Genomic DNA, 16,042 nt, shown 5'->3' with positions numbered 1-16,042 from the left:
GTGACTTGCCCCAGGTCACCAGCTGGTAAAGGGGCAGGGTAAGACTTCAATCCAGGGGCCGCAGAACCCTGCTTTCTCCGTTTCTGAGATGCCCTAGGCTGCTAAATCATTCCAGCCCATGGGTGCTGTGAGGGGCACCAAATGGGAAAGTGTTGAATTCCATTAATTCACCTTTGGTTCTTTCTTCATCCCCCATGCACAAGAGAGGCATTTTCTTCCAGTGGAGCCAGGAACAATGGGCGGCAGTCTCCACCTCATGGCATGGGGGTGGGGTGGCCCAGCATTAACAAAGCCTCAAACAGGCCGCCTTTGTTCCAGACAAAGGGTCAGCATGGTACCATGGCTGGAATATGGCCTTTGGGATCCGCCCAGGAGGGCTGAGTGACAGCTATGGCTTTTGGGAAGGCTGCCACAGGAAGGTGAGACGGTGTCATTCTCATGAACCGAACTTCTAACCTGGAGCACAGTGCCAGCCGGACAAAGGCCTGTTGGGTGGCGATTTTTACTACAAGCTCAGATTCTGCTGCCTTCTGGCACATAAGGAAAGGACTCAGAACTAACAGGCTTTACTGAGATGCAGTTACAACTGATGGTGTGCAACCAAGAAGAAGGAATCCTTGGGGCGCTAGCCCAAGCAGCGGCATGACAGGAGCAGGTCAGGCTCAGCAGGGTACAGAAGGCCCTCTCCATCACACATCGACAGTAGGAAAAACAAGAGCGGAGGAACCCATCCTGACCTGAGGGGTGCAAAACCGGCCCTGAAATGATGAAAAAAAAAAAGGCTTCTAATTGAGGAAACTGAGGATGTGAGAGGCAGTGCCAGACGGGACCCCAAACCTCTGCCTTCTCCGTGTACCCTTTCCCTGTGCCTCTCCCTCGATCTGCCGGCTGTGCCTTGGACGAGCTGTGCAGACCTTCCAAGGAGAGAGGGCCAAGCCTGTGTTCCACTGGGACGAGGGCACTGTAAACACTGACACTGCCTGAGACCTGCCACCGTGCAATGGTGGGGCAGGCTCTGGTGGGGAAAAGAGGGGCAGGGCCAGAATTCTGGCTTCTAGCTTTGGGAATGGTGCTTCCCAGCAAGTGCATGGAGAGGGGTTAGCTCAGTGTGTCCAAGAGAAAGACTGGCAGAGTGGATTTTCAGGCTGCTTCCTTCCCCAATGCTGCTGCTCGTTGTTTTCTTTCCCTCCTGAGTTTCTCTCTTTGCGGCCTGAAGTTCTGAGGCTTTAGGATGAAGATGTTTTAAATACTAAATGCCTTTATCCTCAGTTCTGCGGCAGCCCCCTGCTCTGGGATGGCACCTACTTCCTTCCCTCCAGCAGGCAGTGAAGCCCAATAGAAGCTGCCAGGTATGCCGCGATCCATGCTGGGATTCTGCAGAAACAGCATGCAAGGAGGGGACCTGACCAGGCCACTAAGCCACTCTCCTCTCTGGCAGCTCCAACCTAACCCCTCCCAGACAAAGCTTCTCCCCCATGGATGCCGGAGCGGGGAGGGCTCACAGCCTCGCTGGAGGGGACCATCCTGACAGGCAATGGAGAGGGGGCTGCTGACGAAGAGAGTGGCCATGACTTCTTCGAATTCACAGGAATCAGGGACATTTTTTTTTTTAAAGGAATTAAGGAAAACAGATTTCAAAACTTACAGAAAAGAGGCGAATATGATCTAATAGCACCAGAGATTCGAAAAGAGGCTAAAAAACTCTCAGAAGACAAATTCTCTCCCAACAACCAGAATACAGGCCATGAGGAGGAAAACGGAAGGAAGGCATCCGAAGGCCTCGTGGTCCCCCAGGTGTGGAAGTGGGTACTGGGGACAGCAACACATGCAACCATAGGACCTGCCACCTGTAGGTCCCTCTTACCTAGGTCTCAGCATGCCCCATGCAGAGTCTACCTTGAAGGGCTCGCAGCCTCAAGGATGGGGCTGATGTGTAGTGCAGATGCACCCAACATACTTGCCAGCAAGAAGCGGGTGCCGGGTGTGTAGGAGAAGGGGCGCCTGTCTGTTCCAGGGAGAGGTTGATAAGGAAGCACCTGCCTGCCAAGAAGCCCGACGAGGCACCTGAGGCCAATGCAGCAGCTACCAATGCAAAGCACAGAGTAAGGAGACGCCGCTGCACGGGGAGCTGGAGAGGTGGCCCAACACGGTCATGAAAGGCCATGTCGTCCCCCGGGGGCAGCGGCCAGAGGTGAAGGAATGTGGGCAGATGGATGTCTACCAAGAGGGCTCATTTCCCGAGGATCTTCATTATTTCCGAGTCGGCCATGGCTACGAGGGAGAGGCAGACTGAGGGGCGGCCTGGTGCACAAAGGTGTCATGTCTACATCAGGGTCTACGGTTGTACCAAACGATGTGTCCTAACCCCCATAACAGCAAGGTCGGGAGGTGAAAGCCCAAGTGCTCTGAGTAAGTAAAGGTGCTCAGATCAAGAAAAAGAGCTGTAAAACACGTGAGAAAGAAGGGAAAAGGGAAAGAGCTGCCAGGGGCTGGGGGCACCTTCCAAACCCCTGATCTCTGTCTGCCTTCTCTACCCAGGAGGGTTACCCCAAAACTAGCCAGGATGAGCAAACCCAGACAAGTGGGATCTGAAGACCGCCATTGACAAGAGGGAGCAAAGCTTTCTGAGATAACCGTAAAACCGTGCAAGGCTCCCAGCATGAACTCATCTATGGTGGAAAGAAAGCTTAGAGAATCAGGGAGAGGCCGGGAGCCTCGAGGCTGGAAATCCTCAGGATGGATTCTAGAAGGGCCCAGTCCTCAACTGGATCTTATGGGTCTCGTGTTTATCCTGAGAACAGCGCCAGGCAGCTAATTTAAAAAGTAGATATAGCCTTAGGCGGCATTAGTGAAACTGACGGGCTGACGTGTTCTGCTCTACCGCCTAGGCGTTCGGTGATTTCGGCAATGCATACGGCCACACCTGTGTGGGACAAGGCGACGTGGGGAGAGACGAGGGAGCTGCATGAGTGTCATGCCAACAGGGGTCGTGAGGGGTCCTCAGGAAGCATCACATGTCCCCTACAGGACACAGGTTTCGGCGGACACACGGGTATCCTTCTCACCCCAGGACTTCAAAATGTAAACGTGCTTTCCAGGCCCAGGGGCAACTTAAATTCGGTCCTTACTGGCATTTTCTACTGCGTGGTGTTGCCTGCAGTTCTATCAGATGTCTAGTCAGATGACTCGACCTACTCATTCCCCTCTTCTGTGTTCACTGCAGCTTGCTGGGGAGCTGGCATCTCTGCATTAGCAAGAAGATGGGGCTCGGGTAGCACCGTCTGCACTTGGGTTTGGGACGCTGTAAACAGCAAGGGGTGATGGGCCACCCAAAGAGCTTCCCCGGGGAGAAAAATGGGGCACCCAAGGGTCATGTCTGTGGCAGGGTCTGTCTGTTGAAGGTGTGTGTTAATCTGCCAATCAAGAGACTGGCTTTTAAAAAAACACCCCTTCACCCACCCAACAAAACCCACAAAAATTTGATGTATATAAACTTTATATATATACGTGTGTGTGTGTGTGTGTATACATATATGTATATGTGTATATATGTGTATATGTATGTATATATGTGTATATGTGTGTATATATGTATATATGTATACATATATGTATATGTGTATATATATGTATATATGTGTGTATATGTATGTGTAATATGTATATATGTGTATATATGTATACATATGTGTATATATGTATACATATATGTATATGTGTATATATGTATATATGTGTGTATATGTATGTATATATATGTATATGTGTGTGTGTGTGTGTATATATATATAGCTATAAAATATAGCTATATACAAAACTCATAAAGTGATTCCTTGGCATAAAAGATACCCCTAGCCACTTATGTCCATGTGCAGCCCTCTCTCCTTGTATTAGGGACAACCCGATGCCACGGTGGTGGTGCTGGTGGCTGAGAGAAGAGCTGGCATCCTTTGCATGTAGCACACGCCAGGGATTTCACTAAGCTTTGACTCCTTTTAAAGTCATAAAAGGTGAGCAGTTCTCATTATCTCTGCATGCTACCTGGGGAAACTGAAGCTTGCAGTTTTCAGTGGCTTTCCTGAAGCCACTCAGCTGATGAGTGGTGGAGCTGGGATTTGAACCCAAGCCCTGTGGCTTGGTTCAAGCTACCAAGCTATGTAGCCAATTCCAGCCTGACCTAAATCTCTCTGCCTCCATCCCTTTCCCCTCTTTAAATCAATAGACAGGGACAGGGCAGTCAGATGTCATGAGAGCCACAGGCGTGACAGGCAGCCCCACATCTGAACTCACCTCCAGTTTCAAAGGTGGGAATTTGCAAGAGATGAGTGGCATCAGCTCCAGTGTGTGCACCCCGGCCCTCTGGAAACTTCTTTTGTGGTAACGATCAGTTCACTCTTCTAGCCACATCAGTTAAGAGACATCTCCAGGGAGGACTATAGGCTACTGGCAACTGTCTGGCACCCGATTCACAGTGAGCAGGTTTCGAGGCCCTGTCGTTTGCCAAATGTGCCATTTCTTGGCAGTGCTTTGTGGTTTTTTAAGGCTAGCACTGGGCTCAGAAGATATAAAAAGACCCTAGAAGAATTTCATGGCACCATTCAAAACTGTTTACCTTACTGTGCCCAAGAAAGCGGGACATCTGACCCAGAGCTGGGGACACAGTAGTGACCCTTTAAGAGAAAATGAAGACCCTTTTGAGCAAAGAGCACAGATTAGCTAAGAGCACTTTATACGTGCTGCCCATAGGTGCAGGAGACACCCTGGCTCTGGGAGAGGGAAGCCAGTGAGGTCTCTCCTGTGAACAGAGTGTTTTTCGATTGTTTTATTTGTTCCTGTGTCAAATGATGTCTTACTTCATTAAACTTACAAAATGGCCATTTAGCATGCTAATCAGCTGTTTTAGGTCCTCACTGTGCTCATTTCACACACTGCTTCGTGTAATTACCTCTATTTGGTAATTTTTGAGGTATTTTGAGATCATTCACATGGGCTTTGCTGGGCTCCCTGCCTGCTGCACCCAAGTGAATGGGAGGCCATCGGGAGTTTCAGGCCATGGAGAAAGCACTCATGTGTGGAGCCCTGGGCGTCTCAGAGCCATACTGGGCTCGGAAAGCCAAAAAGTCAGGGGCACCACATCCTTGCTTTCTCCACGTTGATGGTGCATCTGTGTCGGGAGTGTCTGGCCTAAGCACCTATTCAGGCTGATGTCTGATTTCTGAACCCTGTCTTTAAGCTGAGACTAATAAAAGCAATTTTTAAAAAAACCCACAGGGAATCATAAGGTATTAATTGTGAAAGTCTACCAGTGAAGCCCTACTGAGTGACTTTGCTGTTTGTGTGGAAGGGCAGTTTGTGACTGACCTCTCCCTATGATATCTCTGCTTCCACAGCAGTGAAAGCCGAAAAAGCAGGGCAGGGTGGGACTCAGGTCAGGCAGCGCTTGGCAGGTGCAGGGGTCCGCGGGGCCCAGGCTTCCCTTCCTTCCAGGCTTGGAGGGGCTGGTAAGCAGTGCGTGTCTGCAGGCCCAGGGTATAAACATGGTGTCTTCCCTGCTGCTTTCAAACTCATTCAGGTGGTGGGCCCCACGTGGGATCCTGGCAGAACAGGGGTGTGTATTGATACGTTAAACTGAGAAATGAGTAATTTTTATAATTTTGTGCCAAATCAGATTACCTTTCTATAAGATTCAAGTGGAAAACAGTAGAAGAAGTCAAGATTTTGAGGCAATCTGGGGGGGTGGGTAAACACAAATGAATAGAATACTGGCAACTTTGTTTTCTGAAAATTGGAAAAATATTTCAGGTTTTGAATGTTTGTAGTGGTACAAGTTAGTCCCGGGCTCTGCAAAGACTGCTGAGGGGTACTGCGTTATTTGATGAATAAAAAGCAGAATAAAAGCAAGAAGCAAAGTGACCCGAATCCAGCCCTGGAACTTCTATCAGATGCTACGATGTCAACAACCCCCTCTCCCCACAGAAACCTTCGGCAAAGATATCATTAAGCACGTAAATGCAGGCACAGGTTGCCAGTATCAAAATAGCTCATGTTCCCCATAAATACGTACACTTACTAGGTACCCACAAAAAATAAAAACTAAAATAAAAAAATGTAGACACAGGGCCACACTGCATGAAAAGTATTATATTTCTAAGCAAATCCTCTACTCAAATGGAGAATCTGGAAATAAAATAATAGAGACGTCTCATGAAACTAAAAGGAGAATCTAAAAACAAAAAACAGGTGAGTTGAATAGTAAGAAGTCTGGTTAATCAATCCGTGTGGCCTTAACTGACAAGAAGACTCCTTCCTTTCAGAAATCATAGTTGCTAGCTTGCCAGGCGCCTAAAACAAACTACCACAAACTGGGTGACTCTGAGCAATAAAAAATGACTATCCCACAGTTCTGGAGACTGAAATCAAGGAGACAGCAGAGCCACATGCCCTCTGAAGGTGCTGGGGGAGCGTCTGTTCGAGGCCTTCCCTGGCTTCTGGTAGCTCCTGGGCTGAGGCAGCTGAACTCCAAACTTGACAAGGCGCTTCCCCTGTGTGCATGTCTGTGCCCAAATTCCTTCCTCTAAAAAGGGCACCAATCATATGGGATTATGGGCCCATCCTACTTACCTACCAGAACCTCATTTTAAGCCTATTTCCAAAGTCTGAGGTACTGGGGGTTAGGACTTTAATGTAAGAGTGTTTGGTGAATCTAGTTCAACCCATACCAATCAAGATAGAAGGTTCTGGGCTGGATGCAGGTTCACGGTCTCCCTTTAACCACCCACAGGCTGCAATAAACAAGGCTCAGGAAGATCCAGAGTAAAAACCTATTTTAACTTTATTTCTAAAAAAGAACTAGATCCTTAAATACAAACAGCCACTGACCTCAGATACGCTTGCACCCTACTGCGTGGTGCCATGTGGTTTGACTGGCACACCGTGCCAGCATGGCACCCTGCCAGGCTTCCTTCTCTCTCTGCCTCAAGTGACAGCAACAGCTCCCCACCCCCACCACACCAAGCAGCCTCCATGTGTTGAAGCCAGGGAAGCCAGTCATTTGGGGGCCAGTGGATACAGTCTGGGGCCCCTGGCACAGTGGCACAGTCCCATGACCTCAGGGTAATCGGAACGTGGGTGTAAGGGGCCGGCCCTGGACGGAGCCCCATCCACACCTGCCACCTTGAAACAGGTCAGCTCACCAAAAATCAACCAGTGGATAACCAATCTGGCCAACCAACAATTTGTCAAATTTTCTGAGTTTTAAGATCTTGTCACCTTTAAACTCTTCTAAAGTTTATAGCAATTTTTACTGGAAGGATTGGCAGGACCCCAAGGGCTGTGAGGGCCCCAGGGTCTCTGAGGCCTCCATGTTCTCCCTGTCTGCACCCCCACCTCTGCCATCCGCTCCAGCCTTCTCTGACTCGTCACCTCCCCTCTTTTTCTGACCAGTCTCTCTCCCTTCTCCTTCTGACCTTCATGCTACTCCATCTCTCTGACATTCAGTCACTCTCCTTTCCCTGATCCTTGTTCTTCCCCTCTTCTGAGTTTCTCTGAGTGTGGCATCCTGGGGGTGCTGGGTATGGTCATGTAGGTTGTACACTGCACAAAAGTGCCCGGCTGGCTCTGCTTGCCAAGATCCATCTGCAGAGATGCCCATTTCCACTGTGTGCTAAGGGTGTGGGGGGGCCTTAGCAGAGGCCAAGCCTGTGCTTTGCATGGATTCTTCTCTATGTCTCCTGAAGCTGAGGGGCCCCCTCTCTTGGCACTAACTCCCCAAAGCAGAGAAGCAGGGAGCTTGAGAAGAGAAACACCAAATGTTCTGAAAATGCCATTGTGAAATCAAAATGGAAACTAATCAACTAAAAGCATCCAAAGCTGTTAAAAACTTTTCTGTTTATTAAAATATGATTGACTATAAACTTCAGAAATAGTTTAAAAAGTCACACTTTGGGTAAAAGAGCAGATTTGGTAAACTTAGCAGCCTGATGGGTTGGCTTTCACCAACTGGCCTGGCGTCCAGGAATCGGGAGGTCCATCACTCTTTTGGGATACTTCTTCCCCTCCGAAAGGACAGTTGGAAGATATGGCCCATGCTAGTGAGTGGTTTCTATCTTATCCCCACATCTAGAGCCCAGGAGGGCACCACGGTAGGCCCTAGGGGTTTACGTGAGGCTGGGTTTCTGTAAGTTCAGCACTGCCAGCTGCCTTCCCCTGCAGTGCCTGCTCCTCTCTTGTGAGCTCACTGCCGACTCAGCCTGTGGCTTCAGGAATGTCTACCTGGAGAAGCATGGCCTTTTAGGTCACACTCACTGTCACTGTGTTCCACAGCCAGTCACGTGAGTGACAGAGGCCGCAGCTGTCCGGGAAGGCGCAGGGCAAGGCGACCACTGGCCCTGACTCCAGCACTGGCAGGGGCAGCTCACATGGCGAGGCTGCGATGCAGTGTCCCCTGCGTGGCTGCAACCCCGCACGCTTCCACGTGAAAGCAGACCCTCTGAAGCTGTTCTTCCAAATGGCTTCCTGCTGGGTATATTTTTGAACTCTGCTTTCCTTCATCCCAAACAGCTGCTTGTCAGTCTGCAGGCACCTTGCTGACCTGGGTTTGCGCTGTGTCTGCTTCCTTGTTGCTGTCAACGGCATTCTGTTTTATCTGACAGTTCTCCTGTTTTGAAGCTAATCTTTTGGTCAACTAAAGGTATCCCTTTTCTCATCCTCATGCCCATCAGATGGTTTAGAGAGATCAATCAATCAACCTCCGGCTGAGCACGCCTAACCACAGCTCTGAAAGATGAAAGCAAGATGCTAACGAAAATTGCGAACACTTCTTTTTTTTTTTTTTTTTTTTTTTTGAGACGGAGTTTCACTCTTGTTACCCAGGCTGGAGTGCAATGGCGCGATCTCGGCTCACCGCAACCTCCGCCTCCCGGGTTCAGGCAATTCTCCTGCCTCAGCCTCCCGAGTAGCTGGGATTACAGGCACGCACCACCATGCCCAGCTAATTTTTTGTATTTTTAGTAGAGATGGGGTTTCACCATGTTGACCAGGATGGTCTCGATCTCCTGACCTCGTGATCCACCCGCCTCGGCCTCCCAAAGTGCTGGGATTACAGGCTTGAGCCACCGCGCCCGGCCTACGAACACTTCTATTTTCCCACTCGACACTCCTCTGACCTCAGCCCCTCTTCCACACTGGGCAGAAGACATTTGCTGCTTTTCTGAATATCCAGTGATCAACAAAACCACTGGATAAGACTATAAGGGCAGAACCAACTTTTGGAGTAGGACAGATACTCATTTAAATAGAAAATGTATAATAGGGAATAAACGAACACATCATTGTAGCATGCTGAAATATGAGCCTCTTACTAACTGTCAACAGTGACACCATGGTATTTTTCACAGGTAAAGGCAGGTATTGAACTCCAAATGCCAGGGCCTAGAGAGGGGGCCTATTCTGAGGGAAGGATGCATTTCGGTTTTGGACAGTATGTTTTCCTTTGAATCACTGAGTCATTGAGCATCTTCAGGATCCTGGGGGTCAGCTCTTCTCAAAGACTCAGGGACAAAAGTTGATTTTCCCAAAGCAGCCGAGTGCGGGAAAACAGGCTAACATTGGGTGATGTGTGGAGGGCTGTGGATCATCACGCAGCTCCTACTGTATACACAGAATCATCCGCTGAAAGAAACACCAAGTGTGCTGCCCTCGAGTGTTTCCATGGCTTCTGCTACAGAGGCCATTAAGAAGCTTAATGTCTCTGCTACAGAGACATTGAGAAATTTCAAAATTCAAAAACAAAAACAGGCCAGGTGCGGTGGCTCATGCCTATAATCCCAGCACTTTAGGAGGCCAGGAATTCGACAGCAGCCTGAGCAACACAATGAGACCCCATCTCTACAAAAAGTTAAAAAAAGACGCAAACCCAAAGCGAAGGAAAAAGAAAGTAGATTAGAAAATCAAGGGCCTTTTAAAAGCTTTAAAAATAGTATAAACGGAGCATAAGGGAGAAGATCACTGTTCACCAAGGGTGAGTGCTGTCGGTACCTTACTGACCCTTGTCTCATAATTAAGAATTAGCTGATTCCTGTGTTTATTAAGCTGTTACTGTGACCTTTCTCAGTGTCAGGCAGAATGCTAAGCCCTGGGGATAAAAGGCTACATGGCAGACCCTGCCACATGAATTTGGAGCCCAAGAGCAGCAAGAGATATACAAGAATGAATACAGTAAGAGATAGAATCAGGTGTGTACTCACTACAGAGGCAGCTTAATGTTTAATGTAGAAAGAAAAATCTCCAGCTGGGCGCAGCGGCTCACACCTGTAATCCCACCACTTTGGGAGGCTGGGGCAGGAGGATTACTTGAGGTCAGGAGTTCGAGACCAGCCTGGTCAATATGGTAAAACCCCGTCTCTACTAAAAATACAAAAATCAGGTGGGTGTGGTGGCAGGCACCTGTAATCCCAGCTACTCAGGGGGCTGAGGCAGGAGAATCGCTTGAACCCAGGAGGCAGAGATTGCAGTGAGCCAAGATTGCACCAATGCACTCAAGCCTGGGCAATGCACTCCAGCCTGAGACTCTGTCTCAAAAAAGAGAAAAGGAAAAATCTCCCTTTATATTTTTTTCTATGTGTCTTTCAGTGAAAATTCCTTTAGCCAAGATGTTGGATCAATTGACTGAATCATCATAAGGATGGTGTATGTGAGACCCTTCCTAAGCCACAAACTCAAATACAATGGTTTTTAATGGGCAGGAAACTACTATTGCAGGCATGGTGGCAAGTGCCCCAGTCTGGAGGCCTAAGGGCCAATATTTGTTCCTACTCTCTGGGAATAGTGTGGTTCAGAGGACAGGACCCCGGAGAGCACGCCCTGAAGGCTGGGCTGTAGCCGGTTCTATTACTGGATACTTGGACAAGTCACTTTTCCGGTGTGAATCATTTCCTTTTCTGAAAAATTATGGGTTTTGACTAGTTCATCTCCAAGTTCCTTTCCAACAAAGGGTTCTGAATCTCTATTTCTAGAAGGTGAAAATTTACCCTGAGATACTTCAAGTCACAGATGGTTTTTAGATAGAAGATTAGAATAATAAAACCTCTACCTGGGAAATGTAAGCATTTCCCCAGATTATAAGTCATTATCATTTCAAAGTAAACTTGCTGCAGAATAATTTTTTTAGAAGTACAAATTATTGCCTGTGAACTGAAAGAGAGAAGAATGTCCTTAAGCCCGATCTGGTCAAGTTTTCCATCAGATTCAACTCTAGCTGCGGGAAGACGTTAAATGTTGTGAAAGAGGAGAGAGGAGGTGAGTTTCTGGACCACAGAGCCAGCGGCAGCCAGGAGCTGCCAGCTTTATATGCAGATGAGGTCCAAGCCACAGGGCCTGGCAGCAGAGTCAGTTCAACCTTGGACATGCCGCCATTTAACACAGTCTCCAAGTGCTGAGGTCTGTTCCTGGAACAGAAATCTCTCTGTTCTGCCTAAAATGCTCTTATAAATGGTTTCAAAGTTGCTCAGTGTTTTGCTAATATTTTAGGGAACTATGGAAAAACTTGCACACCACAGAGAAAAATCATGGCAAGAGAGGAGCAGGGCTGCCCGGGTAACCGGCCCCGTTTGAACAGGCATTGCTATCAGAAATTCTCCTGCCGAGAGCCAGTGCTGGGAGACGTTCCCAACGCCCCCATGTTCCACAGGGACAGGCTGGCAAAAGGGGCTGTGTTGGTGGCGACAAGGGCAGCTGAGGACACGAGGTCATGACTCGGCAGTGTCAGAGGTCTTCTGTGATGGGCACTGCCCTTGGGACTATCTAATTAGTGTTGGATCAATGGATCAAATATTAAGCTTCAGGCTTTCAAAATGTCCATTAAAGGTTAAATGTGTAGGCAGGCCTTGATTTTAATCGCCTTAACAGAGCTCATCAAACTCCAAGGTTCTTGTGATGATGGTAAGAAGGACCCAGCTCCTATGTTTCCATTATTGGCACAACCCAACACCATCATGGCCTTAGGTCCTCTTTGTTAGTTATTGACAGTGACTACGGCACACATCCAGACGTTTCTGCAAATGCTTCTATTGTGTATGTGAATGCAAGTTTCTACAGGATTAACAGGACATGTGTTGTCACAACAATAAACACAGAAAACAGAACTGAGTTCAAAAGACCCTAATTTGTTTTTATCTTATTCTCATCTTCATCTTTATAACCTGAAGGGCACAGTCTCCAACAGAAGGTGGTTTATAAATGGTAGGTTTTTTGCCACTGGTGATAAATGCTCTAAATAACCTTAAATTATATACCACGTCCTTTGGACTATAAAGTGTGTACCTATTTTCTCCATGTTTATTGAACGTTATCAATGTTCAAACACATCTGAATTAGACACAGGGGCTTGATAATGAAGGATGTGTGTTTACTGAAGGTTGTGCATAGAAACACTGAGAGGCTCTGCTGCTGACACGTGTCACACTGCTTTCTCACAGCTGTATCCTCAGCACACGGGCCTGGGATCTCTCAGGGGCTCAATGCCTGTGTGCACACGACAGCCAAGTAAGTAGGCTACGTCAGCACAAAGTAAGTGGAAAGGAATTTTTACTGGGGAAAACTGCAATAATGCTGATTAAATTTGGAAAAGGGACAGGGATGGTTGTAAAGTTGACTCTTGATGTTTAAAAAGTGGGCTGGAAATGTTTCAAGTGTATTATAAGACAAGGGTATTATTCCAATGAAGGCAACCTCTTCCTTTCTGCAGCATTTGAGGAGTCCCAAGAAACACCAGAAGTAGGTCTTTTATTCCTAGACTCAAGGGCCTCCTTGAATAACAATCGTTCACATTTGAAGAAGAACATGTATTGAAGACGTTGCTAATTAATCTAGCATCACATTACACAGTGGCATTTTCCCCTTTAAAATAGTAATTTGCCCCTTTACAAACAGAGAGAAGAGAGAGCCTCTGTCCTTACCGTGAGTGACAGAGCCATGCAGACGAAGGTGAACTTCTTGATGTGGGCTGCCGTGACTGTGTTGCTCGTGCTCACCAGTTTGTTGCTGGGGTTATTCTGGGAAAGAAAACCACAGTCATGAATGGGTCCGGCTTATCCTTGGTTGAACCCCTGGGGGATCCTGAAGAGCATCTTGCTTTTGTTTTATCTGATGTGTCTGAAGTAGAGGTTTCAAGTGACAGTGTGCCAGGCGGCTGTCTCGCTGAGTGTCTCTCAGGCAGCTGTCAGGTCCCTGCACAGGATCATTAACCAGGGTGAATTCTCGACTCAGTGCCCTGCAGTGTCGTCCAACTCAGTTGCCTCCCCTTGGCCTGGGCAGCCCACCTCACCCAGTCCTGGGGCTTCAGCTCTGAAGCCTGCTCCTGCCCGCTGTGCCCTCCTCCTGGGCCCGGCAGACCCTGTGCCTTGTCACCATGGGTGTCTCCCTAAATGCCATGGCCTGGCTCGGTGGCCTCCAGGGCTCCTCTCCTCCCCACCAAATGGACTATAGATTCCACTGCACATTCAAGGTCTTGTGCAATCTGACACAGACTCACTCTCCAGCTGTGACTTCTCCACTTCTATCCCAAATGGAGCTTCCTGCTCTTCCCCCAACACACCTGGTGCCTTTGTTCCTCCTGCCATTGAATCCTGATTTTCTAAAACATCCCTGTTTCTAAGGCCCATCATCTTCCCATTCCATCTGTTTCCTAAAGCCTCTCTGACCTTTGACCTCCAAGCTGGGCCCCACTCCTGGAAAGCCTGATGCCCCTGGCGCTCTCTGAGGGCAGGCATCATGTCCTGTCATGTGTCCAGCCCTGGTGAGGCTGTGCTCGCTGAGATAATAGCCTTGCGTGTCTCCCAGGAAGCACTTAGCACAACACCTGGGTAGAATAGATGCCCCAAGCATCTGCTTCACTGGATTTCAAGCAGGACCACTGGGGGCTCAGATGTCCCCCGGCTCAGCAGTCACAGGGGCCTCCTGAAGCTCTCCAGCTGCAGTGTGATCCTCGCCTCCGCAAAACGAGGGCCTGGCCCCCAGACCACGAAAACTGGCAGAGAAAAATAACCCTGGCCTCATTATGGACCTAATTAATCCCAGAGCCAACTCACAAAAACAAACCCTCAACACCTGGCTCTGCATCCAGCCCCGTGAAACACACACCCACAGCTGTTACAGGATCCACTTGGAAGAGAGCTTGTGATTTTCCTTCACTGGGAGGCTAAGATCATTTCTCAAATCCCTTCCACTACCAGCACCAACCTCTGAATGACTGTACGTTTTCTTAATTCAAGTCTCTAAAACATATCTACTTTCTAGACTGCTCTATGGCAAAGTATAAGTCTCAGTGGCTGGAGACCCCCATCTCCATTCACCCTGGATCTGTTAGAGGACTGCTTTCGGTAAGAGTGGTGCCTGCTGGGTACGATGAGAAAGAGGCCTATGTTGGAAAGAATTGGAGAATCTCAGCAAAACACACATACCGCCATGGCGACAGCAATGTGCCGCAGCTCCTTCAGGGGCACTGTGATGTGCAAAATGGCACATATTCACGCAAAGATCATTTAAATAAACCAGCAGGTATCATTAGATTAGCACTGGAGTTTCATTTTGTTTGCCCAATTGGCTCAGAAACACGACCTTTTTTGCAAATAACTGAACCTTAGACAGAATCTGCACTACTGGAAACCTCTCTCAGCGCATACTTGGCTAGAACTCCCAGAAGGTATGCAAGAAATTTTAAACCTCTGATTCTGGAACCCACAAAGAAGCTAAGGATTTCGACTGTCAATGCAGCAAATTCTGAAGTCCACATGGAGGTGCCTAAGATTTTGGTGAATAGACGGCATTCACATACAAGGCTTGGTGTAGCTCGCTGGAATGCTTGGAAACAATGGGTGAGGTTTTAAAAGGATTCGGAGTAACTCAAAGTTCTGGCTAGAGGTACTCTCGTTAAAGGAATTTTTTTTATAGCTCCTAGCCTCTGTGATCATGAATAAAACAATGTTTTTCTTGGATGCTCTCACTGAAACCATACAGTATTGTATTGTTAAATTTTATGATTTCAAGGTGGCCAAAAATAATCTCAGATGAGACCTAGGCAGCCAAGAGGTTCTAAGACTTCAGCACCTGCCCTTCTCATCAATTTTATTAGATGATCATCTAATTCATCAGGAGCTAGAACTGAAATTTAGCAAGGCGACATATTCATGGTGGGTTTCTAGGATTTACTTCTATACACACATGCCTTGAAATGAAAAGAATGATTTCTATCTACAGACTGAATTAAACCCACTCAAACACAGTGTCTGTTCTCTCCAGCAAGTGACTCATGCCTTCTGAGTTCACTCTCAAAGGCCTGTGAAGCAGGAACCAAAAGCATTTCTTAGGAGACACTCTTCATCCTGATGCTGTAACTAAAAATTCCCAGTAGGTGATGGGTCCTAATTCACAGTCCAGTAGGTGATAGGTTCTAACTAGCAGTCCAGTAGGTGGTGGGTCCTAACTCACAGTCCAGGAGGTGGTGGGTCCTAACTCACAGTCCAGTAGGTGATGGGTTCTAACTCAGTCTAGTAGGTGATGGGTTCTATCTCACCGTCCAGTAGGTGGTGGGTCCTAACTAATAGTCCATTGGGGAAGTTCCACACCCAAGACAGATTTTTGGGCCTATGGCCCATTAGCTTCAGAAGGGGAATCCCTCACTGGTCTTCAGGTGGGTTACCCTTCCCGGGTGACCATGGGTAGGGAAATAGAGGAGAAAGATGATATAGTCAGGGAAGAGTGGCCTGGGGGCTGGGAGTAGAAGAATGGCCTGATGGGGAAGTGGGTGCAGGTGTGTGTTGGGGTGTGTGCGGGTGGATGTGTGTGTGTGTGGGTGGATGTGTGTGTGTGGGTGGATGTGTGTAGGGGGTGGATGTGTGTGTGAGTGGATGGATGTGTGTGTGTGTGGGTGGATGTGTGTGTTTGAGTGGATGTGTGTGTGTGTGTGGTGGATATGTGTGTGTGTGGGTGGATGTGTGTAGGGGGTGGATGTGTGTGTGAGTGGATGGATGTGTGTGTGTGTGGGTGG

General features: G+C 48.1%; 1 protein-coding gene and 1 long non-coding RNA gene across 2 annotated transcripts in view; both read right to left on the bottom strand.

The window, feature by feature from the left end:
* ANKH (ANKH inorganic pyrophosphate transport regulator) overlaps positions 1-16,042 on the bottom strand; it is a 165,093-nt gene that overhangs the window by 25,441 nt on the left and 123,610 nt on the right. The window contains exon 8 of the mRNA XM_032279076.1: positions 12,954-13,049. Within this exon, the coding sequence (XP_032134967.1) occupies positions 12,954-13,049 (96 nt within the window). The remainder of the gene's footprint in view (positions 1-12,953; positions 13,050-16,042) is intronic.
* On the bottom strand, positions 4,206-9,842 carry LOC116552358. The gene is made up of 2 exons (XR_004269347.1): positions 9,129-9,842; positions 4,206-8,818 (listed from the first exon to the last, which is right to left on the bottom strand). It is a non-coding gene; the product is annotated as an uncharacterized LOC116552358 (long non-coding RNA).

The sequence above is a fragment of the Sapajus apella genome, unplaced genomic scaffold (assembly GCF_009761245.1).
Source record: "Sapajus apella isolate SASKATOON/1434 unplaced genomic scaffold, GSC_monkey_1.0 scaffold11, whole genome shotgun sequence".
Taxonomy (NCBI): domain Eukaryota; kingdom Metazoa; phylum Chordata; class Mammalia; order Primates; family Cebidae; genus Sapajus; species Sapajus apella.
This window is presented reverse-complemented; position numbering and strand designations above follow the sequence as displayed.